Here is a 25,205-nt window from a genome sequence, read left to right on the forward strand (position 1 = left end):
GTGCAAACTGCCTGACTAATGTTTGTAATGAACAAGTTGAAAATGTGACAAAAAACAAAACACTGATTTCAAAACAACAGCATGTCACTAAAAATATATAAAATGGGAAAACATCATGTGTTTTATATTCTTTATTCATTTACCTTTCAGAAAATATATAATTTTATGGGTCTTTCTCCAATAACAAAGAGCACATTTTTTTTGTGAAAAAACCCTGGCAAATAGATTTCACTTAAATCTTATTTTCCTGGCAGCGAAAGGGTTAAATCTAGTAGCTGAGATCAACAAGATAATTATCACATGTATTATCAAATTCCACTTACAATGAAAGATTCAACACATCTATCTTACTTACCTTTTCATATTCAGTGCCTTCACTCAGCTTGGTTATGTGCACGGACCCTGGGTTGACAAGTGGCGTGATGAAATTCACACAGCACCCAATTGCTTCTTTTCCATCTTCTATAACTGTGTTGACCAGCTCATGGAGTAACTGAACCACAGCTGTTGCCTGTGTTTCATGGAGCAAGTTTTCATTCCTCTGCAACAAAGAATACAATATTGTGTTGTACAGTGTCAAAGCAAAATACATTCTATATGGGAATGCGTGGAAAGTGAAAGAGTGTAAGAGTCTAAGTGCGTGCGTGCGTGCGTGAGTGAGTGAGTGAGTGAGTGAGTGAATGAGTGAGTGAGTGAGTGTGTGTGTGTGTGTTCTCATGTGCATGCACATACATGTGATTAAATAGTAGCAATAATAATAAAACACACATCATGTATGTGTAAGATAAAGAGAGTGGGTGTGTTCAAAAGTACTGCATGGGATCATTTGTTCAGTGGAAAGTGGACACGAAAAGTCAATATTCAGAGGATGAATGTTGGGAAGAAGCAACGACATATGAAAAGAAAAAATCAATGATGATTGCTCAGATATGGACTAGAAGGAAGGATCTGAGGGAAACTGTGGGAAAGATGTTGAAAGTTTGAAATGAATATAAGAGGAAACTGAGGCATGAACTGGTGGACAAGAGAGGGGGCCTTTTACATAAAGGAGGACTTGCTCCTGTTTAGTTCTGTGACACATGTATACACTTGTCACATTCAACAGTCCAGTGGTTCAGCAACTGGCTTTCAAAGCATTTTAACAACAACAAAAATTATTAAAAAAATTAAAAGCACCCTAACTGTAGTGCTGATCAGTAGTGGTTGGTTGACAAGTGGACAGTGATTGGGATGACAAGGTGCATGACACATTTTTTTTGCACCCTAATTGTAGGGATGATGAGTGGTGGTTGGTTGACAAGTGGACAGTGATTAGGATGACAAGGTGCATGACACATTTTTTTTGCACCCTAATTGTAGGGATGATGAGTGGTGGTTGGTTGACAAGTGGACAGTGATTGGGATGACAAGGTGCATGACACATTTTTTTGCACCCTAATTGTAGGGATGATGAGTGGTGGTTGGTTGACAAGTGGACAGTGATAAGGATGACAAGGTGCATGACACATTTTTTTGCACCCTAATTGTAGGGATGATGAGTGGTGGTTGGTTGACAAGTGGACAGTGATTAGGACGACAAGGTGCATGACACATTTTTTTTTGCACCCTAATTGTAGGGATGATGAGTGGTGGTTGGTTGACAAGTGGACAGTGATAAGGATGACAAGGTGCATGACACATTTTTTTGCACCCTAATTGTAGGGATGATGAGTGGTGGTTGGTTGACAAGTGGACAGTGATAAGGATGACAAGGTGCATGACATTTTTTTTGCACCCTAATTGTAGGGATGATGAGTGGTGGTTGGTTGACAAGTGGACAGTGATAAGGATGACAAGGTGCATGACACATTTTTTTTGCACCCTAATTGTAGGGATGATGAGTGGTGGTTGGTTGACAAGTGGACAGTGATTGGGTTGAGAAGGTGCTTGACACAATTTTTTTTCCCATGAAGATCAATTGAACTCACCAAGTTTTCTGCAATTTCCTCGGGTTCATCATTCTCCACAGCAAATCGGAAGGTGACATTATTTCTGTTTGACAGTTCCAGAAGACATTCCACTTCCTGGCCTTCCTCCTCATAACTGAGAACTGTCAGTCGAGGTGCCTTGTCATTGGTTTTCTTCCTCTTCATTTTGGTCTTCTTCTTCTTGTCCCCAGTTCCACTCATCTCTGTTTCACTGCAAAATAAGGGGAAGAAAATACAACACATATTAGCCTGGCATATAACTATATCACCCTGATATAAAATCTGCCAAAAATATATTGTAAATGACCTGACATAAGGTCTGCCAAAAATATATTGTAAATAATATGTCACAAATAATGAAAATAAACTGAAACACAAGAGGCAAAGCCTTCATGGGTTACATATGCATCCTAATTGCTGAGGGGGCAGGGACACCTACACCCACCCCGATTATCAAAAACAATAACAAAAAAACAATAAAGTGAAAAGTGCTGGGTGGTAAGCAGCAGCTAACATGAACTTCACAAAAGTGCATTGTCATTATAACTGAAATGCGAGGAAAGAAGTGATTTCTCCCCCCCCCCCCTCCCCCTTTTCCTTTCTTTTTTCTTCCTTCAAGCCAAATTTGCTGTGGACCAGAGAAAATTAATTCAAGTTTACCATAGACACACACACAACTGAAATTGGGTTATTTTATATCAAAACTAAATTGAAACTGATTTCAAAGAAAGTTAAATACAATAAGGATGTAATATGCAAGTGAATTAGAAAAAAAAGCGCAGTCAACAGATTTATCAGCACGAACATGTACAAGAGCCTGGAACCTCACAAAAAAATGCTTTATTCATCTTTATATAAAAAAAAAATCTATGTGACAATCTACAAAAAATGCTTTATTCATCTTTATATAAAAAAAAATCTATGTGACAATCTAAGTTAAAGTAGTTAGAAGTTCATACTCATCGCCCATGAAACTTTTTCAGAGCTGTTTACAGATGTTTCTATCTGTGTAAAATGTGGCTGGTCAAAATGAGTAGAATAGAGATCAATCAAATATGTAAATGGGTTCATACTTTGTTTTTAACCACACATCATACGTGTACATATAATCACTGTGCTTACTGACAAACGGAGAGGGCATGAACTGCAGCAGGAATCCAACTGAACAATATGAAAGGACTTATCATTTCACTTCATTTCCTTTTCGGCTTTTTTAAGCAATCTACTATTAACACACACACACACAGAGAGAGAGAGAGAGAGAGAGAGAGAGAGAGAGAGAGAAAGAGATTGATGACTGAGACAGGAAAGGACATAAAAACAAAGTGAGAAATAGTGTTCAGGGTGTATGCATGTGTGTGAGACAGTAAGAAAAACAGTAAGAGAAAGAGTGAGGAAGAAAGAATGACGGAACACACTGACAAAATGATGAAAGATGAAACAAAGAGAGGGGCAGTGTGTGTGTGTGTGTGTGTGTGTGTGTGTGTGTGTGTGTGTGTGTGTGTCAGGAATCAGAATATTATTGTTTTTTTTAACTCTGTGTGCGTGTGTGTGAATCAGAATTTAAAAATTTTGCGAGGGTCAGATTTACAAACACACCTAACTTTAGTTAAAACTAAAGTTTAGAGTAATTTTAAGCTGAAAATGTGCAGTGTATGTATAAAGAGACAGAACACATGGAACAAGACTGGGACAGAAAAACCGAGTGAGCTGCAGTCGAAGGTGGTCAGACAGCTGTAACAGCTACAAGGTACATGTATTGCAGATTAATCTTTTACCAGACTGATTGTTGTATTCTCCCTTGTGCTGTGCCTGAGTTACCAGTCTGTGTCTGACCCTCTAGCTGATCTGGACTTTGATTCCCCCTATGATGCTCAACGTCTCTTCTGTCCTGCTCATCAATGTTGTAAAGAGAGCAATGATGAGGTGGTGAAGGGGCAAGGATGAAGGCAAGGAGTGTAAGGAGGATGGAGAAGGAACAGACATACAGAGAGGCGTAACTGCTGAGATTGAGCAATGGATGGTGAGGGTGTAGGGATAGAAAGCAAGAATCAACCATCACTCATAAAGAGAGAAAGCAGAGGGGGAATCTATTACTCAAAACCTTCCAGACTGGTATGTCAGGACAGATAGAATTATTGTTGTTACTCTGTGTAAGCACCTGTGTGTGATGGAACATGGTAATGGCGGACCCGAACGGACAGCAAAATCAACATCTTATTTCAGACATTACTGTTTGAACACCACCATTACAAAGAAAACCACCAGAAGGAAATGCAGCTCTATGTACTCTTCAGGAAAACATCACTATTATAACTCCTTGATTAACTGATATCACATTCAGAATGATTTGCTTAATGATGTCTCGATTTTTTTTAATTGCACAAAAATAATAAAATCTATATTTGAATCTCAAATAAACTTGACAATAGCTTAGTTTCAAAGGTCACAAATTATCCACTCCCTCAATTTCAATGGCCGTGAAAATGAATCTCAGAAATCTATGGAGTTTCAAGGAGTGTACAAACCGCGTTTTCTGTTGTTGCTGATCTCTGAAAAAAAAAGAAACAAAAAGAGATGCACAATGAAAGTAGGACTGATTTTTTTTAGTCATCAAAGTAAACAAATCTGTGTACCTGTACCACATGACTGTGGTGTTCAGCATTATATAATGCTCAATGAGAACAAACACAACAGAATACAACACAAGTGACTCAGCAGCAAGTTAATATTCAACCTGTGAATGGCCTCATGGTGGCTTCACACTAACATCTTCCTGTGAATTATTGCCAGTATTAGAGCTTGGAATGCACTGTAACAACCCTGGAGGTGGCTATTAGTATGTATGGAGGAATTCATGAAACGTGGCATGAGCTGAACCCTCAAAGTTGTATATTTCAAGATTTCATGATGACTTGTTACAAAAACAGGACCAACTAAACTAGAAAATACAACACATACAGCAGATTCATGTGTGAAATTCAAGCTGTTCCTGCTAGGACAAGATGCCACAGTCCTGTGGGGTGCATTTTTGGCTGTGTGAGCAAAATATCTAAATCTAATTACTTACCACAGGGGATTAACCTAGACAATTTTGAAAAGGACAACTTGCTGCTGACTCTTTGATGTCTGTAAAAGCATGTTGCGAAAGGGACTGCAAATTTGCCATTTCATTCCAAACTAACATTTATTCAATTGTAAGAGAATATCTGATAAAAAATTTCTTCATTTTCTCAGAACTTACCTCTCACGATTAGACAAGGAGGCTTCATCAGTCAGGTAGGCATGGCCAGAGGAGGTCCCATATGCAGTCTGCGAGGCTGTTGCTGAAGGTGGACCATGGCTCACACCACTGCTTGATACCTGAGATCGAGCAGATGTGTCTGTTTGGGACTGCTGCTGTAATTGTTGCTGCTGCAGCTGTTGAGCAGCAGCCATGTCCAGGTGACTCAGATTAGAAGCCTGTAGTACACAGTCAAAAACATTGAGAAAAAAATTGCAACATTTATACAGCTTCATGCAGAAAAAAGGACTATATTCTTGATAATCTCAATATCTTTCTCTTTCTGTTTTAGCTGTGGAGTCTCTCCCTCTTTCCTGACATGCACTTCTTCAGAGTGCACACGCAACCAGGGCTGCAAGTGAATATAAGGTCCTGACAATGAAAATAGAGTTGACTCATCTCCAAACAAGTTCTTTCCCCAAAATCCTATCCCAAACACCTAGGAAAGTATAAGGGGGGGGGGGGGGGGGGGGGGGGGGGGAACAGAAGAAAAAAAAATGAAGAGAGAGAAATAGAGACAGAGACAGGGTGAACTGCAATCCATCAATCATTCTTTTGGATTTAAAGCCAAGGGATAAAGTATTAATAAACAACTAAAAAACACAGAATACATATTATATGAACTGCATCTATCAACTAATCAAGATAATTATATAGATAGTTTGGAACAGTATTTCAATTTTCATTGTATAATGTATAAGCTGTGGCAAGTTGTACACATACAGGGATAAAAGTAAACTGGTATGGTTGGGTAAATGAGAAGAGAAGGGAAAGAGAGAGAGAAAGTATGACAGACATGAGAGATGCATCTGAAACCCCAAATCCCTTAAAATGTATATCATGAAACCGATAAATACTGAAGCATCTGAAACCAAAATCCCTTGAAATGTATATCATGAAACCAATAAATACTGAAGAGACAGATGAAACAAAAACAACTGCGTTTATCCTTTGACATAAAAATTATCCTTCCTTCTCAAGATGTCACTTTGCTATGCACAAAAACACACAGAAATAACCAACCAACAGACCAAAAAGATACACATAAATTAGATCAAGGAAAAAACATAAGCATTTTGTTAAAAACATCCAAGTTTTCCCTTCCACCTCAAAACATGATCGTAGTACAAAAGCATAAAATGTGCACAGTCAAACAGAAATGCAAGCACCTAAATCACAGCATGTAGTGTATCAATATTACACAACCAAACAACTAATTCTATGACAGAAGACTAATGTTCAAAAAGCTCATTAGTTACAATCTGTTATTGCTAAACTAGAAAAAGATCCTCATTTCTCAAGCAAAATAAACAAAAGTGTGTCAACAGACCTAAAATTCCATTATACTCACACACTACTAGTACTATATAGTTTTTCCCATGCACTCATTTAACATCACTGCAATTTTTCTTTTATCCCCCCTTTGGATGTTCTTCATTCATGATCTAACAGTAACAACCAAGTTTTTAGTACAAACAAAAATGCACAAAATGGAAAAAAGCAACAACTTCTTTCTTCCACACAACCAGTTTACTGACAGTTCTGTCACCACAGGTGTATGCTCAATAAGCTTTTTTTTCCCAATGGCCAACCAAACTCTGACATGGATCACAGGATCTTTACTGTGTATATTTCAACTTTTACATGCTTTTATATGCTTGAAAGGGGTTAAAGCACTATCAAGTATGTTGAGCTGAGGAAAAAACAAAAAAACAGAAACACAATTAGACTCAGTTCACTAAAACGCCAAGGTGGTGTTTGGAATCCCAGATCCGCAGACTGCAGATCCATGGCTCAAATCATTTGTTTTTTCCATAATGAGAAATAACAGGAAATTTTTAACAGATGAATATACACAAAAAAACGATTCTGATCTGGTCAGAAATACATTGTTCATTTATTCTCACTAATGTTAGCAGGGATCGGGTAGGGAGAAAAGAACAAAAGCTGGTGAGGAGGATTTAGTAAAGAGCAGCAGCTATTGTTATTTTTAGCTCCTTGAAGCACAGTGAAATGCAAAACCCTGTCCCATAAAATAAAGTAATAAAATAAACAAAAACAAACAAAACAAAAAAGACACCATAATTATAAGCCTTTCTTGACATTCAAAAAGAAAAGGGAATCAAATGACATTCAAAAAGAAAAGGGAATCAAATGACAGACGAAGAAGAAGAAGAAGAGAGAGAGAGAAAGAGAAAGGCAAGCAAGTGGTGACACGAGCGAAAAAGGTGGTGGAAAATCCCACAATACCACACCTTAGCTAGAAACCTTTTAGTATGAATCTGAGGCACAGAATGCATGGTGCTGCGGCTTTCCTGGAAATTTGATTACGACAATTTCTCTTTTCAGATTAAAAAAAAAAAAAAAAAAAAAGGACTTTACAAACATAAGACATAGCAAATATACACAGCACACATTAATAAAAAAAAACCACATCACAGATGAAAGTGAAGAAATCCCACCATTCCCAAACAACTTTTTTCATGTCAAATTATTCCCCATGTCCCTGGAAAAAAGATAAGTTCGCATCTTATCCGAGAAGTTGGACTTCCTGTCATCTTCCAGACCTTACTCTGGGCTTCAGCATTTTTTAAGTAAGTGAAGCCTTCATGACATGCATGTGATTCTAAGTGCATTTGCCACACAAAAACAAATCATTAAAAAACAAACACCCATCCATCCTAGAAAAAAAACAATGAAAATGTTTCAGCAATTTCTGGCATGCCACAATGTCTTTTGGGAATTTAAAACAAATAAACAAACAAGCAAACACACATATAAGAAAGCCACACACTCGGTCTCACTCAGGCAGACATGGTTGGGTGAGAGAAACGTTCAGTTGATATTAGTATCACAGAAAAAGCACGCCAGGGAAATCTCTGGTATTCACTTACTGAGGGATCTTGTTGGCCGCCAGTGGATGTTTGAGTGACTTCACTCTGGGATATGGCACAGGAATCTGTGCCATCTTTTCCAACTGCACATACATAAGAAAAATGTTTTACAACATCAAGACAATACTATACAATGAGTTACTACCATCCTAGCCCTTCCATCCTGGATGCAGGCAAAACACTTTCTTTACTGTGTGTGAATACTGAGTGTCTGTGTGTGTGCATGCATGAGCGTACAGTTAGGGGAAAGAATGTGCTATGACTATTATAAATTCAGCAATTTGTGAATGATCTGAATAAATTTCATAAGTTGAATATAACAAAAACTAGATGTACCTTCTTTTTAAAGGGTCATCTGTTGCGACACTGGCATTGCTGGAAGTGATGCTTTGCATGTGTGGGGATAGCAAACAATCAAATTTTGTTTGGAGAAATATCAGAACAAATAAAGGAAATACAACAAAATAAACAAAACTAGTAAATAATTTCTACCCAAGAATATACCTGGCAACAATTTCTGCCCCAACACATGGTTTGCAACAAATGACCCCCAGTGAAAATTTCATCTCTGCATATGCCTGGCAGCACAATATTGGAAAGCATCTCTTTCATGGTTATAGAAAAGACCTGTAAGCAGAAAAGCTTTGCATATCTCTTTGAAACTGACCTCTTCCATCCACAACAGATCTGACTTCTTGTCCAGGGGGCGTTGTCTGTTTCTGGACAGCAGCTGCATATGACCCTGGAGTCAGCTGTGATGGCTGTGGAGTGCCTGTTTGGCCCTGTGAAGTTTTAGAGTCTCCAGAACCTTGCTGCTGGCCCTGATGATGAGACATATGAATTTACAATAATTAAAACTATAAACACATAATAGATTAAATACTATTCTCAATTATGCAGCCCCTCCCGCCCGACAAAAAACAAACAAACAAAAAAAGAAACAAATTACACCAATTATATTTTGTAACATACCTTATTTTCAATACTAATTTTATCTATTTCACACAACAGTGTTTTCCTGTTATTTTCATAGATATAAATTAATTATGTCAAAATATAAACCTGTATATCATAGATACATAACCATATACAAATGATGTAAGCTGATAGTTAACTTTACCTGCTGCGGTGCGGGTGTGTTAGAGCCAGGCTGCTGAGAAACACCAGACTCAGTAGACTGAACACTCTGCTGATTCCCGGTCTCTGTTCGACGTTCTCTTTCTCTTTTCAAATGCATGATGCGGTCACGAATTTGGCGGACGATTATGCGCAAATCATCCTCATAAACAAATCCAGATGTTACCTGCACAAATAAAACGATTAGTCACTAAGGAATAAATGAATTGACATGATAGCCAACAAACTAAATTCAGAGTTAAGGTCTTGCTCAGCATACAGTATCATCTGACTGGTTCACCAAAATATCAATGGGTCATTTTCAAAACCGAGTTGGGAAAAACGCCCATTTTCTTCCTCCCCAATTGGTATCCTAACATCCAAAAATGTGAAAATTCATGTGTTATTTGGTTCTTAGTCAACAGCACTCTTGGGTGTGTAATACTTGTATGTATCTGTACATAGTGTGCGCTTATGTTTGCTGTGTAATGACCACACAATGATGTGATGAGCATAGAAAACCGTTATTACTAAACTTTATTCTGAGAGGTGGGAATACTGATTGAATGCCAAACGCTCTGCATAGTAATTCTTCGCATTAAGTTTAATTCATGCACACACAAAAAGTCTAAAATCATTTTTTGTTTTAAGCTAGCAGCTTCCTTCGCTTTGTGGAGATATTCACTGCTGGCCTGCAATGTAGTATGTCTCTCAGGTTCTTTTAAGTTCAATGTCCTGTTATCCATGACAGTGAAGTTCAGTAGTAGAAGCATGAACGCAACCCCCAAAACGAGGTATGGCTGCTAAAAATAGTAAAATGCTGGAGTTTAAAACAGTCATAAACAGAAAAGTGCACTCACAAATTTTTATCTTGATCTCAGCGTGTAACGGTCACCCTGTGATGTAACATCAACAATGTATGGGTCACCCATAGCATTTATTATATTTGAGGCATTGGACACTTGTAGAAAAACAAAAATGTTACCAGTTCCTGGGCAACAGCCTCTGCTTGGTCAGTCTGGATGTTGAAGTCAAACTGGATGGCTTCATTGTCCTTGTGCTTGTCCTTGCGTTTTTTGGCATCCACCACACGCAAGCGCATCTGGATATTGGGCCGGTTGTTCATTTCATCCTCTTTGTTGACCAATTCCACCTTAAAACCGTATTCTTCAAGGAAGAAGTCATGCTGCAACAGGGCCTTCACGGTGTACCTGCATGTACAGAATATGGTTATGCTAGTAAATGGATACATGGTTTAAAATTGAAGTCTTACTTTTGCATAACACACCAACATCTAAACACAAATATTTCCTTACATGATTAATATTGACTGTTCATCTCCAGTGAACATCATTATGGAGCATAAAGAATAACTATGCATCATGATCTATTTCCAGTGACCATCATTATGGAACATAAAAAATAGCTATATATTATATTGATTATTTCCTGAAAGAATTGGCCCCTATCTTCTTTTAACTCTCTCCATACGAACGGCGAAAGAGATGACGTTAACAGCGTTTCACCCCCAATTACCATCATCAAAATATTGCAAGTGGAAGGCTCTTATACTGAAGAGGTGAATGTTGACAAAGAATACCACAATTCTGACGACGGAAGCTAAAGGTTGGGTCATTCAGACACCCACTGGACATCTGAGGGGTCTGTGTAGAGGAGAAGAGAGGACTGGCCGTACTGCGTGAGTTAATGTGCTTGCTTTATTTATTGTGGCGTCATTAAGAGCTACTTTTCACCCATCTCTTTCAAATACAGATACCTCCAAATGGCGTCAGTAGGACTAAGAGGTACTTTTCACCCATCTATTTCAAATACTGGTACCTCCAAATAATCAATCTATAATTAGCTTTACCTTTCCTCCTTTTTGCTGCAGATGCAATGATTGATGATGTCTCGGATCTCAGAGATTGCCACTTTATCTAGTGCTTCTGGCAGCACACCCTGAAAGAGTATAAACAAATATACATATACTGGTGTATATATATATAAGCATTAAAAAAAAAAAATGTAAACCCTATCTATTGACAGAAAAAACAAACAGATAAACTTTTTTCTATAAAAGTATAATAGTGAGTTATGAAAAATCTTGATTTAAGAATTCAGTACTTAAGTTTGGTATAAAAAAAAAGTTTCATGTCAATTGTTTTAATGTAACACAACATACAGAGATAAAAGACATTATTCTTTTTACCGTAGTGACTCTCTTGTAGATCTGAGCAGCATTGCTGCATTCACTGTAGGGGTACTCAGACGATGCCATCTCCAACATGCACATGCCAAAAGCGTAGACATCCACTGCTTCATCATAGTGCTCCTCGTACATCTCTGGTGCCATGAATTCTGGGGTACCTACACAAGACAAAGCAGGACGATGTGTGACCCGTTGCTGAAGCATGGTGATAGTGTGTCCAGACTGTTGACAGCAGACAGCTCAAAGCTCCATGCCCCTAAAAGAAAGGAATGCCAATGTATGAAGATTAGTACAAAGCTCCAATGACATCCATCTTTTCCATACTGCAAAGTGAAGTCAACTGTTAACAACATATAACAATTTCTGTCACATCACCACAATATACTCTCAACATACTAACCTCCATTTGAAGACTATGAGAAGACTATCTTGCTGGAGGACAAACAAAAGAAACAAAAGACAAAAAGAAAGAAGCATTAGAAGACAAATAACACAGTAAAAGCAACAGCCTCAACAACCATATTGTTTCTTTCTTTCTTTTTTTTGTGCCAGACTGTGTCGAACACACTGGAGATTTCAACCTTTTTTTAATTTTTTATTATTTTTATTTACAATTTGCAGTTCTAGCTAATTATCTGAAATTCTGATAAAAAAAAAAAGAAAAGTCAAGAAAATGATTCCCCACAACGCAATTTATTTTAAAACATTCTGCAATGCTTGTCAGAACAGCTGAAAAATTTATTCAAAAGACAGAGTAATAGTTACTGGATTTACTGTTTGATTATAATTTACTTATTAACATACCAATCTGAAAAAAATGTAATTAAAAGAATATATTTTCAATCATTAACCTACCTGAGGAAAAAATCAAAGGATACTTTTTTTTATTTTTTTTTTATTAATCAACATAACATGCAATCTGAATATTTGTTTTCTTGATATAATAGACTTTGCAATGAAAATAAATACTTAAGGCATCAAAGTATACACATACTGACTGACACTGGACGTTGTTTTCTTTTGACAAACTGAATTAATAATCACACCTTTTGAGACTATTTCCTTTCTGTTAGTGTTACCTTTAAAAGCATTAAACTATTAACCTGTTGTTGTTATTAATGTTAAGAAATAACATTTGTTTTAAAAACATACACATATATAAGCAGAAACTCTACTTTTTTTTCTTCTTTTATTTATAACAAAACAAATAGTACACAGGTAAACACACACAAAAGAAACTTAAGCACTGACTTATACCTACTTCCCCCCCACTCCTTACCTTGGTACATGTATTAAAGTGGATATGCACTTTTTCAACAGTACACAAGACCACAAAATAAACAAACAGTTGAAACTCACCTTGCAGGTATTCCAAATCAACACATGTATAACTGAGCAACAGAAGGATTCATGATCATTTGTTGAGATCTGCCTAAATCATCCAGATTTTTTGAATTAATTCCATGGGCAAGAAAAAGTCATATATGCAAGTAATTACCATCAAGATGCAAAAAAATTTTAATCATACTTTTTTCTTCTTTTCACGTTGTTTCCATTTGGTTTAGTTCAGTAGTATCAAAGGAAAGCTAATGGCTTACCAATAACACTCTTTGCAAAGGACTGGTTCTTGAGAGTTGCTAATCCCAAGTCTCCAATTTTCACTGAGCCTGTTGGGCCAGTGATGAATATGTTGTCACACTTCAGGTCCCGATGGATGACTGGTGGTGTGCGAGTATGAAGGAAGTACAGCCCTTTCAGGACTTGCCGGCACCAGTTCTTCAATATCTTCACATTGGGCTTCTTGAACCGCTTCAGATAACTAAAAACATTTTATAAAAAAATTTTTTTTTTTAAATAAATGAAATGAAATAAATAATTATAAATTAAACAAAATAGATACTAAGATAGATAAATAAAATCTCAATCAATTAAGATCAAATAAACATGTGGTGTCTGGCCTATTTTTTCTAAAAACAAGGCACAGTTAACAAATTAAATCAATGGTCATATGCAAAAGTCAGTAGTCATTAATAAATGTTAGATCTACATACTAAGATAGGTAGATAGATAAATAGATAGAGAGAAAGACAGACAGACACACACATGGAATCATAGATAGAACATGAAACAGCTAAGTAATTACAACTCAAACAAAGTACATGTAAAATTACAACTTGTACTTCAAATGTTATATTACTTATAACATAGCTGAAACACTGACAATCAAAATCCAGTTTAACTTTCATAAACTCATTAAAATCATTACAAATTAAAACTCAATGGAATCTACAAAATTAATAGTAAAGAGTGGTAACTCTCTCCATTCACAAGGTACACAACTGGGTTTGTTCCAATGTACCTTTTATTTACCCGTGTGCTAGCTGAATTGGTAGTGAAAGCAGCACTGACTTGAAGTTGTGTACCTTGTGAATGGAGAGAGTTACCACTCTTTACTATTTGTTAATCAGTTCATCTCCTGCCAGTCCTGGCCTCATTATTTGTTAATTTTCAATAGAATCTACTTTGGCTATTTCTTCCAGTTCCAATCCATTTTCAACAAGTTCATGTGTCATGTTTCAGTCACTACTCCATGCAATTCAACTGACTGATCAAAGTAAATTATGTAGTTTTTGTTTTTAAAGTTTATTGGAGACTCATTCAGAAATTCCTTTTTGATTTATTTTAACCACATCCTCTTTGCGGTAACTTGTTTGTTTACAGTTTCAACACTAAACACTAAAACAGTGATCCCGAAGAGGATGTATTGTATATGTAGTTAAAAGAAATAAAAAAGAAATTTCTTGGGGAGTCTCCAATAAAATAAAAAACATGAATTTCAATTTTGACCTAAATCCTTACTCAAACTTTCCATCCATGCACATTTATCTACACAGTAATGAGTGCACAATAAATATTTAATTTGTGAACGAATCACTACAATTTCTTTTTATATGACATCACTGACCAAGTATCTATTTTTCCAAATGTACAGAGACAAGTGACAATACCATAACTAAATTTTAGTTTTCAGTTCAAGTATCAATTTTAAATGTGTCAAAATTGCTTAGAACTTGTAGAAGGTGTGCATACAAAATGGACAAAATGCAGACAAAGTGCATGATTATATCAATATGTCAAATGGCTTCTGAATACTTTTTGTGTATCACTGCATTAGTGTATATGTGGAAGTTAAACACTGAACAGTGTGTTATATGATACACCTAAAAAAAAAAACAAGAATAAAATGTGGTCGAACTGGATTCTTACTTGTACATTTAGAACAACAGACCCAAATACAGATGTTTTTTCCTTCTCTTGCAACAATTCATCATTATCTTACTTGGGATACAACTACTTAATTTTTCCAAATTTTCAACAGACACACACACACACACACACAAAGTAGTAATCTATTAATGACTACTTGACACTTGGGTGTCCTCAGCAATGGTTGGTGTATAAGTTTAACTTTGTCATTATAAATATATACCTTCTGTTACACAAACATTAATAATAATATGTATAAAACCATCCACATAAATATGCAACTTTAAAAAAATCATCTTTTGCTATTTCAGCAAAATGGCAATTTGATAACCACTGTTAATTACACAGGTATACCTAATACTGTAGAGTTACCATACCACTTACTACAATTGTACTAAGATCTTCATCAAATTATTAATCTGCGCAGTTAAATGAGTAATTTTGCACATAATATTTTAATACATTGTTTAACAAATCTGTTTCTAAACTTGTAAAAGTCTAAACACAGCAGTGCTTCGAGTGGGTGGAACTGAATGCCCTTTACTGAACTTCCACTTTTGGGAGAGAGATAAAAAAAGAAGAAGTATTTTTCAGTTTTCTTCATGAAAACGTGCTTATAATTGCAAGTCTTGATAATGATGAAGACTATGTCATTGTTATATATTGGTCATAATTGTGGAATGAGACATTTTCAAAATTCTTGCTGAAATTGTTATAAATCAAACATGGAGAACTTTACATGAAAATACTGCCAGATTTGCATTTACAGGTGAACCGAGCCATTTTTACACGCTCAAAGTTGAATGAAAAAGTTTGAAAACAGTAAATTCACATCTCCATATTATGACTGCTCTGTTAAATGTTGGATGTGACGACAAAAAATGTGAATCATATTTTGATGATTGCTGGGGATAAGAAAACCACCCTTAGTGCAAATCTTAACTGCTGATATGTCCACAGAGAATGAATTGTTTGAACAGTTAACAAAATAAAAGTGTGAAATATAAAATAACCATCCTAACCGTGCTCCACAGGCATCATTCAAGACTGCAAAAATAACAAAATACTGTGCACTCTTGTAGTACCAGCACTGACTGAAAAGCAAATAAACTCAGTATATGTATCTGGGTTTTTTTGGTTCCTTCCTTGCTTCTTTGCATAAAACAACATTTGTTACATGACTGTAGACACTATAGTATAATTAACAAAAGGAAACCATACTGAAATCCATTAACTTGAGATTCTATATAAAGTACCTTCAGCTTAAAAAACCCCAACTAAACAAGGGAATGGAAAATCCGCGAGTAAAAAAAGCACGACAGCTTGTATACAATGTAGTGGGAATGAATATGGTGAAAATGAGCATTAAGGGAGATGGAGAGATGAAAACATAACACTTCAAAAGATGTTATACAAATGAAAAAGGAGAGAAACAGACAGACAGACAGAAAGACAGAGAGTCAAGAGAAAACACAAACACATGGGCAGGACATGAAAAATGTTTGTATCCTGAAATGCAGTGTTTGGGGGCAGCAGTAAGCCCCCAGTATTGGTTCAGTGGGCACTACCCCTAGTGTGGTTCTAGCCCTGTGAAACTGAAGAAAATATAGAAATCCCAGGGCCAAAAATATCATGAGAACTCTTGTTAAACACCATTTTAATGGCAGGGATGTGCCGTTCATGTTCTTTCTTTCCTTCACTTTTTTTTCCCAAACATATGCATGCGCACACACCAACACACATGCATGCCTGACATCTGCAAGACGGAAATAAAGCCATGGGGGAACAAGGCAATGGTGATAAAGAAATGTGTCAATGTTCAAGTGAGAGACAGATGCCAATCAAATGAGGGTCCCGGGTTTGTCAACTTCTTCAAAGTTTTCTTGAAATTTTCCCAAAGTTACTCCTACTTTAAGTTATGAATATGTGCAGCTGGTTCCTCTCTTGCTGAATGTATTGGCAGAAGTGTCAAGCCCCACTGCATGTGTGTGACAGACTATTTAAAAGATTGAATCTGGAGTAAGTGGAAATCCAGCTTGATCCGGAAGTCCCACATATGTATATAATGCTTGATCAGAAAGATGAACATGCATGCATCTCCCCTCCTGCCCTTCTCTCTAACCCCTTCCCATACCACAGTTAAAAAAATTAGTTTGAACAGAACAGAACAAAAGAAGAATGAAATCATTACGTTTTGAGAGTTCCTGAAGTCATGAGTTCTGTGACGAGAATAATGACTTTGCGGTTTCTGTGATTGTGCTCTTCCCAGTAGTCGAAGAATCTCACGATATTCGGGTGTTGAAGTTCTTTCAACATCTCCGCTTCCTCTTTGAATCTCTGCCGTTCAGCTTTGTTCCACTTTTTATCCTGCAAAACAAACACAATAAATGGATGTTGATCACAAAACAAAATACTTTTCAGAATATACAATACAAAAAGACTGAAATGATCACTCACCATAACTTTCTAGAAGATTAATAATTTGAGCAATATCACTTCAATACAGCTGTTTATTTCGAAACTGATTTGCATTTATAAGAAAACACCATTAAATGTCACTGGCTAATATCATAACCTTTACTGACAACTTTGGCTATGGGGTATCTTATGTTTTCCCTGCATCAATCAGTTATTGTGACATTTGACACTGTTGCTTAAGCCAGTCCAGTCAACTGCACAGGCCATTAAAATTTCAGTTATGTTAAACACAAAAGTCTGTCAACAGGAAAACAACAGCAAACAAACACATACAAAACAACACAGTTCATGACATTCATAAAAATTGAACTATTAATATTAACTTGATTAGGTTCCATTTGGCAAATCTATAAGACTTAGCTGTGCTGAGGACATGGCTGTGCTGAGGATATCAGCTCTTCTACTTGATTTATCATCCTCAGATTACAACTTCGTAGTAAAAGGATATATTTTTTTCAGCAATGACTTCAAAGCTACACAAAAAACATTCTGAAAGGCCATCCTCAAGGCCTGACTAAGCGCGTTGGGTTACGCTGCTGGTCAGGCATCTATCTGCTTGGCAGATGTGGTGTAGCGTATATGGATTTGTCCGAACGCAGCGACGCCTCCTTGAGCTACTGAAACTGAAACCATCATGGCAAGTAAAACTGCCGAAAGAACAGCTCATGTCCAGTCTTTACAGTAAGTTGAATAACACTGCCTAATCACCAGACAAAACAGCACTGAGAGTACAGACTGCAGAAAAGAGAGAAACAAGAGGAAAAGCCTTCATGACTCGTGTGTGATTTATTCATCTATTAAGACATGTTGCTATTGCAGATTTCTGGTGTTCTGGTGAACAATAACTGAACAAGAAAACAGTAGACGAAGTGGCAGAGCAGGGGTGATTAAAAGTGCTTACAAGTTACAATCACTGATACAGATCTATCCAAACCACAATTTTGTCGTTGGTTTTTTTTTGGCTCACCATCAAAAACAAGAGGCTGGGTCAGTGGGTGGATATGGAACAATACCATCTTCAGCAGCCCACATCTATTGCAACTACTTTGTTTTATGGTCATAATAGAAATCTTCAAGCAAATTATACAATGTTTCAAACTTTCCTTATCTTCAGCGCAACTGACAGCTTGATAAATGGGGAAAAAAGCGAGAAAAGACAAACCAACCAAACTGACTGTACATTATCACTCCAGATCAAAGGATTGGGCACGTTTCTCCTTGACTTGTCAAGTGTGCACATTATGAAAGCCACAGACTTACACTTACAGTAAACATAATGCACTGGTAATATCCAACTTATTATCACCTCATAGCACTATATCAAGTATATGCTTTTAACTTTGACATGAGCTACTAAACAAAACTTCCTATTGCTGGAATCAGTGAACTTGCAGCTTTTGTTTTAAAAAAAGAAGAAATCTTGGTTCCAATGGCTGCACTAATAGATTATATATTTAGAAACCAGATGAACTGAGGAAGAGATTATCAATTATACTTTTATACTTTTTATAGTAACTAACAATGTTATAAGACACACATTTATAGTGCAAATTAACTTAAGTTAGGCAGTGAATAAATCTGAACCATTCTATGTTTGTCTGTGTGCAAACATACCTACTGATAATTAAATGGATGTGCACGGACAGTGTAAGTGACAAAGGGTTACATTAGTGAGATCAAATCAAATACTGATTTCCTATTTCCTGATAGAATTCACCATAGTACATTCAGACTGATGTCCTATTTCCTGGTAGAATTCCGCTCTCCACAGCTGATGTATGCTCCAATGCAACTTCCATTACATTTACAACGCAGAAGTGTTTCCTTTTTGTGACAACGCAGAAGTGTTTCCTTTTTGAACAAAAAATGATAAAATGGCAGCTTGCAGTTAATCTGAGTGTCATATCAGATAAAAGTGCTAAGTTTGTGCACAGGAATGAAAAATTTAATAGTAAAGTCAACTGACACAACATTAGAAACATTTTCAGCTTCTTTTTTAGGGGGTGGGGGTGGGGGTGGGGGGTGGGGGTGCCCTTCACAGAAGTGCACAGTCATTTTAAAAATAGAACTGTGGAAAGAACTGATTTTCTATTTTTAAGCCAAACTTTAGTTTGTGTCAGCATAGTATTTCCAGAGAAAATGAATTATGTTAAAATTTACCATGGGCAAACACACACACTCAGAGACAACCGAAATACAGTGTTATTATATAAACTCGCATAGTGTATTAACACATACGGGAGCCAAAAAAATGTCAAGGCTTGCTAAGGAACTACTACAGCAATAAACTGGGAAGCAGAAAAGGCAGACAACGTTGAAGGAATTAAAAAAAAAAAAAAGAAAGAAAAAAAGGCAGAAACAAAGAGAGCAACAGAAAAGATGAAATTTCTGCACACACACACACACACACATAAATTTAAAAAATAATTTAAAAAAATCCTGAAGGCAGGCTGCAAACTGTACTATTAAAAGACCACCAGGTAACCAGGCAGGGACAGATCATGATATGAGTGGCTCAAAATCATCATCATCATATTGGGATACCGTTTAACCTGGGATGGCAGGAGCCTTTCGTTATCAAGAGTCATTCAACATGATTCATAAGAAAGAAGAGTTGTGGCTAGACTTAAACAAATATATAATAACAAAATCATCATCTCATGGCCAGTGCTACTGAATTCATGAGAGAGAGAGAGAGAGAGAGAGAGAGAGAGAGAGAGAGAGAGAGAGAGAGTGTGTTTGCATGTGTGTATGTGTGTTTATGTGTGTAGTTTCCACGCAAACATACATTGCAAATGCTGTGAAAACATCAAACAAATGATAACTATGGATAGAAGTCTGCAGTTACTGAATAAATACTTAAACTGAACACATTGGTGACATGACTATTATAGTCATAATGCAAGAGTATACAAATAACTGGTTTGATACTGCACTAAAACTTACAACAAAGCATTTAACTTCATAGTTTTACAGTAAATGAAAAACACTCCATTCCCCACTTTAAAATATTCTTAGAAGTTAGATGCTTACTTAACAAAAAAAAAAAAGACCTGCTTTAATTTCTTTAAAAAAAATTTTCTGATAGATTTTAATCTCCCCCCCCCCCTCTCTCTCTCTCTCTCTCTCTCTCTCTCACACACACACACACACACACACACACACACTCTACACAAGTTCAAGAAGAAAAAGATAATAAAAGAAACAGAATGCTTCAAAATTTGATGGCTTTCTCAAAAACTAATTTTATATAAATAGATATTAAGACAAAACTTCATTTTACTTTGAATGCAGACACATTATAATGCAATCCTTTATTAAAAATGAAAAAAAATAAAGAAAAAAAGAGGCCCAATCCAATCAATGAATCATGAAGTGCAATCAAAAATCCTACCAGATGTGAGGTTCCTCAGCTCTGATCAGAAACAAGTTAATCCAAAGCTCAGGGTCACAGCCAAATGATACCATAAAAAGAAATGACTAAATCCCAAAAGGGAAAAAAATGCAAACCTTCTAACTTACTTAGACTTACTCTGACTTCAGTTGTTTATTGTCGTTTTTTTAAAACCATTTCCTTTCATATTTCATAGTGTCCATTCCCTTGCTAACTACTGCCAGGGTTGAGCTGGCTGGGAAACTCAGAGGAATCCTTTTTAACTATGACCAATGTATATCTTTGAGAATTACTATTTTATTACTAAGTGAGTCTGAGCATAAATGAAACTGCACACCTAAAAAAGAAAAGAAAAAGAACAGATAAAAAAAGGAGTTGAAATTGGACAAAAGTTCAGTACCAGGTGTGAAATGCCATATCAGTATCTAATGTGTTTTGTGTCACTGTGTATGAACCTGTGTGTTCGGAAAAGTGGATGTGCAAAGATCAACTGGCATATTTAAGGAAATATAAGGGAGGCATTTTTCAGTTGCAATGTTTGATTTTTTCAGTTGCAATGTTTGATTATGTTGGGAGTCTGGTAGCCTAATGTTACAATCAATCTATAACGTGTAATCTGGATAATGAGCAAAAATAGTATTCTGCAGATTTAAACTCACCCCCCCCCCCCCCCCTTTTTTTTTTTTTTTTTGAAACAGACAAATCAGTCAATGGCTGTTGGGGTTATTCAAAGGATGGAAGAAAAGGTGGGCTTTTTCTTTTCTTTTTTCCCCTCTTAATTGAAGTTATGTATATGAACAGTCTTGCCACCACAAAATTTATGTTTTAGATTTTTTAATTCTTAATTATTATCTTAATTCTTGGGGCAAATTATGTGATGACACTATTTCATTACTGCTAATCGGTCTAATGCCATATATCACTATCCATCATGCTTTACACATGAATAACTGCTTAAGTGAAATATTTTAACACGAGCTTTATGCATTAAACGACTAATAACTGCTGAAGTGAAATACTTTAATTCAAAACTGCAAAAAGAATTTACGAAAATATCTATGATCTATGGCATGTAAGTGCATGTTTACACATTTCTATTTCTGTTGATCTAGGCCTATAGATCTCAATTTACTGTTAGAAAAAAAAAAATCTAAAATATTTGCTTTCTCAGTTCATATGGTAATCAATTTCTCTCTTGTTTTCTCTCTCTCTCGTTCTCACACACAAACATACAGTCACATGTATATATATATATATATAAATAAAATCTCTCTCTATATATACATATATATATATGTATGTGTGTGTGTGTGTGTGTGTGTGTGTGTGTGTGTGCGCGCGCGCGTGCGTGTGTGTGTGTGTTGTATGCACTGTGTTTGCATGTTTGTTCACATTAGATTTTAGTTTTAGTCTGCATATATATATATATATAGACTCTCTATATATATATATGCTGTAGCCTTTCACAAAAATGTAATTTAAATATGGGAAGTAAATGTGAGTTGCACAAACCTGCAGTTCACACCATGCAACTGCTACTCCAAGTTCTGTATCCAATCCTTTGTACACTGTCTTGAAAGAACCACGACCAATTTCTTGTTCAAACTTCAGAAAACGATTATCAGGTGAATGGGCAACAGCTTTCTCAATTTCTTCAACTTCTTTCACACTCTCAGGTTCCTGTATTTCTTTGATCTGGAGCTGAAGTTTCATCCCTGTGTCAGCATATCCACTGTCAATAACAGGTTCACTCTTTCTTTCAACTGGATAGAAGTGGCCTGCTGGCAGATCAAAGAAGGATTTGTCCGTTTCAGATTTGTACTCTGGTTTCTTGTCATCAGATTCTTCTACACATTGCATCCCCCTAAAAGGCCTATTTTTACCCGAGTCCTTTTTTGTAATACTGTTAGTATCAACTGATCTATCTGCACTTCCTACTAAACTAGCACCACCACAAGTCCTTGCTTTGCTATCTTCTTGAACATTGTGACTTTTTTCACTGATGGGAGTCTGAGGTTTCTCAGGAACAGGCAGTTTAGTAACATGAAATCGTGATGGTCTCCTCACAGGTGGCACTGGTTCATCACTTTCTGCACTTTCCATCTTTTTTGATATTTCCTCTGAGACGCATCTGCGTTCTCTTGATGGAGTTGATGTTTTGGTCCTTAAACAGGAAACTCCTGTCTTTATTGCTTCCTTTGTCTCACCACCAGCTTTCTCCATACTTTGTCCGTTGCGTTCAATTTTTTTTATGCTGAAGGCCGAGCTGATTTTCTGCCCCACATCTCCAGATGCTCTTCTTATGCGCGTTCGCTTTGATTTCAAATGTTCGGAGTTATTTTCGGAAGGAAATCCTCCGCTCGGAGATTTCTCTATCTGAATCTTACTCATCTTTGTGACAATATGCCATACGAAATTTCACAATCAATATGAGCAGAACAATTGTCGGGTGCTTCAAATTGCCTTCTCACGAACTTGTGAGACACCGTGTTTGAATGTTCTGAATTTTATCCAGCTAATGATCCGCTGGGTTTACGTCGTGTTCTGTTCAAAAGTAAAGATGGCCACATGTCAAGCAACAAACCCGGGAGTCTGACACGAACATTGTCAAAAAAGAAAGAACCTTGAAGGGCTACAATGTCAACTAATTTTATCCCAAATTCATAAGACACGATGTGATCTTGAGTACGAAGTACATCCATTATTTGAAATATTCCATTTGAATCACAAACACTTCAACGACCATTTGTTTGGTAAAACAGACGTGAACGTTGTCCAAGACAGACGTTTCTTCCGAAGACAGCCCACGCGATCAGTACAGACCGCTAAAAAATTATGACGACTGAAGAAGTAATAACAAATTCCCAGCTGCTGATAAGGTTCGTACGCACAACCCCAGTAGATTCACTGTGACTAGATTTCCACAGAGCCATTTCTCCATTCAAATTCGTCCAAAGTGGATGGAGGCGTTTCTGTTACTCACACACAGGGTAAGCACAACACAGTATGGCGGACTTCACCAGCAAGACAGTTTGAAAATAGTCCCTAACCAAGAACAAGCCGATTACGTTGAACAATGACAGCTTATTTTCCCTACAGAGAAATATAAGCTAGTGTATACTGTAATATCGACCAAATAAGTTTATTTTACCGATGGGAAACGATACAAAATTAATGTGAAACAAATGGATTTCTTTTCTGTCTGCCCATGGATATATGCGTGCTTCGTCGGATATCCGTCTGCGCATACAGTAAGGTTGTGGTTTAGTGATACAGGCACACGCGTGAAGCGTCTTCGGCATCACTGCACCCTCGGTCTGTTACTGATATTTTTCAAGCAGTGCGCACGGCCGACAGTGAAGAGCGACAACAATGTGACATCGATCGTAGGATAGGGCAATCTTTCATGCGCGCGTGCGCGGTGTGTGTGTGTGTGTGTGTGTGTGTGTGTGTGTGTGTGTGTGTGTGTGTGTGTGTGTGTGAATTTGATATGTGTCAGTGTGTGTGTGTGTGTGTGTGTGTGTGTGTGTGTGTGTGTGTGTGTGTGTGTGTGTGTGTGTGTCTTGGTTATAATACAACTTGTCAAATATATATGTATGCATACAAAATACTACCCATCCATGAAAGAGACTGACTTTTTCACTGAAAGACAAGTCGAAAGACTGAATATTATCTAAGTCCACCTGAATGTCACAGTCATCTCCAATCGGTAAAATAAACTTTTGAATGAGAGAAAAATCACATTAAATGGCTAAAACACTAATGCCCTATTATCAATTTCATAGATTGATAAATATACCAGACAAAACACGAAAAGAAAGAAAGAAAGAAAGAAAAAAAAAAACGGTGGGGAAAATATGCATTGAATAAAACAGTCAACAAGTGGATAAAGGAAAAAACGAAGAACGGGAAAGCACGTAGATATTTGCTAACAGGAATGCATTAATTTCAAGTAATGGATGATACTGCAATTAAACATCAGCTGAGAACTAAGCAAACAAGCCATATTTATAATATGTAGCAGCTCTGAATTTCTCTTCTAAGTTGATAACTATTTAAGAATGAACAAAAGCATATGAACCAATCAATGAATGATTCATAAAATGTAAAAAATAAATAAATTAGAAAAGGAAACAACAAAAACAAAAAACGAAAAGAAATGTTCTCTGCATAGTACGTATATTCCGATGCAAGCGTGTGAGTGTGTTCTTGTGTGTACTGGTGCAAGACTTCAAAGTGGTTGTAATTGTTAATTTCATATTTTAGAAAAAGGAAACACGGCATATGTTTGGGAAAATTGTTTGAAAGCATGCTTCTGTACTTTCTGGGAAACAGAACTGAAATTGCATGGCAGCAGGGCATTTACCTCCGTGAAAATGATTATGTAGATCTAATGTGTCAGTCGGGCTGTGGTCAACTTTATCCTGGATGGTACTCGTAATATGCCTTTGGGTTGTATCCACTGTAATCATTTGTGTGTATCCACCCTCTTTTAATCGAAGCGGTTCAGTGATTATGCATTAATTCAGACTATTATGAAGAATCAAGCCTGTCCAAGAGGTCTTGATGATAGACCTGCTTAATGTCAGTTTGTCAT

The 25,205-nt window shown here is 36.6% G+C and overlaps 1 protein-coding gene across 4 annotated transcripts in view; it reads right to left on the reverse strand.

The window, feature by feature from the left end:
• Positions 1–23,622, reverse strand: part of LOC143284474 (uncharacterized) — a 48,843-nt gene extending 25,221 nt beyond the window's left edge. For 2 of the 4 annotated variants that reach the window (XM_076591144.1, XM_076591141.1), the window contains exons 1-13: positions 22,121–23,622; positions 16,928–17,103; positions 13,068–13,288; positions 11,470–11,627; positions 11,131–11,219; positions 10,246–10,471; positions 9,265–9,447; positions 8,812–8,965; positions 8,145–8,227; positions 5,212–5,429; positions 4,496–4,519; positions 1,968–2,178; positions 356–541 (exon numbers count right to left, since the gene is read on the reverse strand). In XM_076591144.1, coding sequence (XP_076447259.1) covers positions 356–541; positions 1,968–2,178; positions 4,496–4,519; positions 5,212–5,429; positions 8,145–8,227; positions 8,812–8,965; positions 9,265–9,447; positions 10,246–10,471; positions 11,131–11,219; positions 11,470–11,627; positions 13,068–13,288; positions 16,928–17,103; positions 22,121–22,999 — 2,808 coding nt within the window. In that variant the 5' untranslated portion in view covers positions 23,000–23,622. Of the gene's footprint in view, positions 1–355; positions 542–1,967; positions 2,179–4,495; positions 4,520–5,211; positions 5,430–8,144; positions 8,228–8,811; positions 8,966–9,264; positions 9,448–10,245; positions 10,472–11,130; positions 11,220–11,469; positions 11,726–13,067; positions 13,289–16,927; positions 17,104–22,120 lie in introns of those variants that run through there. The other 2 variants (XM_076591142.1, XM_076591145.1) reach the window with 2 other exon arrangements.
• Positions 23,623–25,205: the final 1,583 nt, after the last annotated feature.

The sequence above is a fragment of the Babylonia areolata genome, chromosome 8 (genome assembly GCF_041734735.1).
Source record: "Babylonia areolata isolate BAREFJ2019XMU chromosome 8, ASM4173473v1, whole genome shotgun sequence".
Taxonomy (NCBI): domain Eukaryota; kingdom Metazoa; phylum Mollusca; class Gastropoda; order Neogastropoda; family Buccinidae; genus Babylonia; species Babylonia areolata.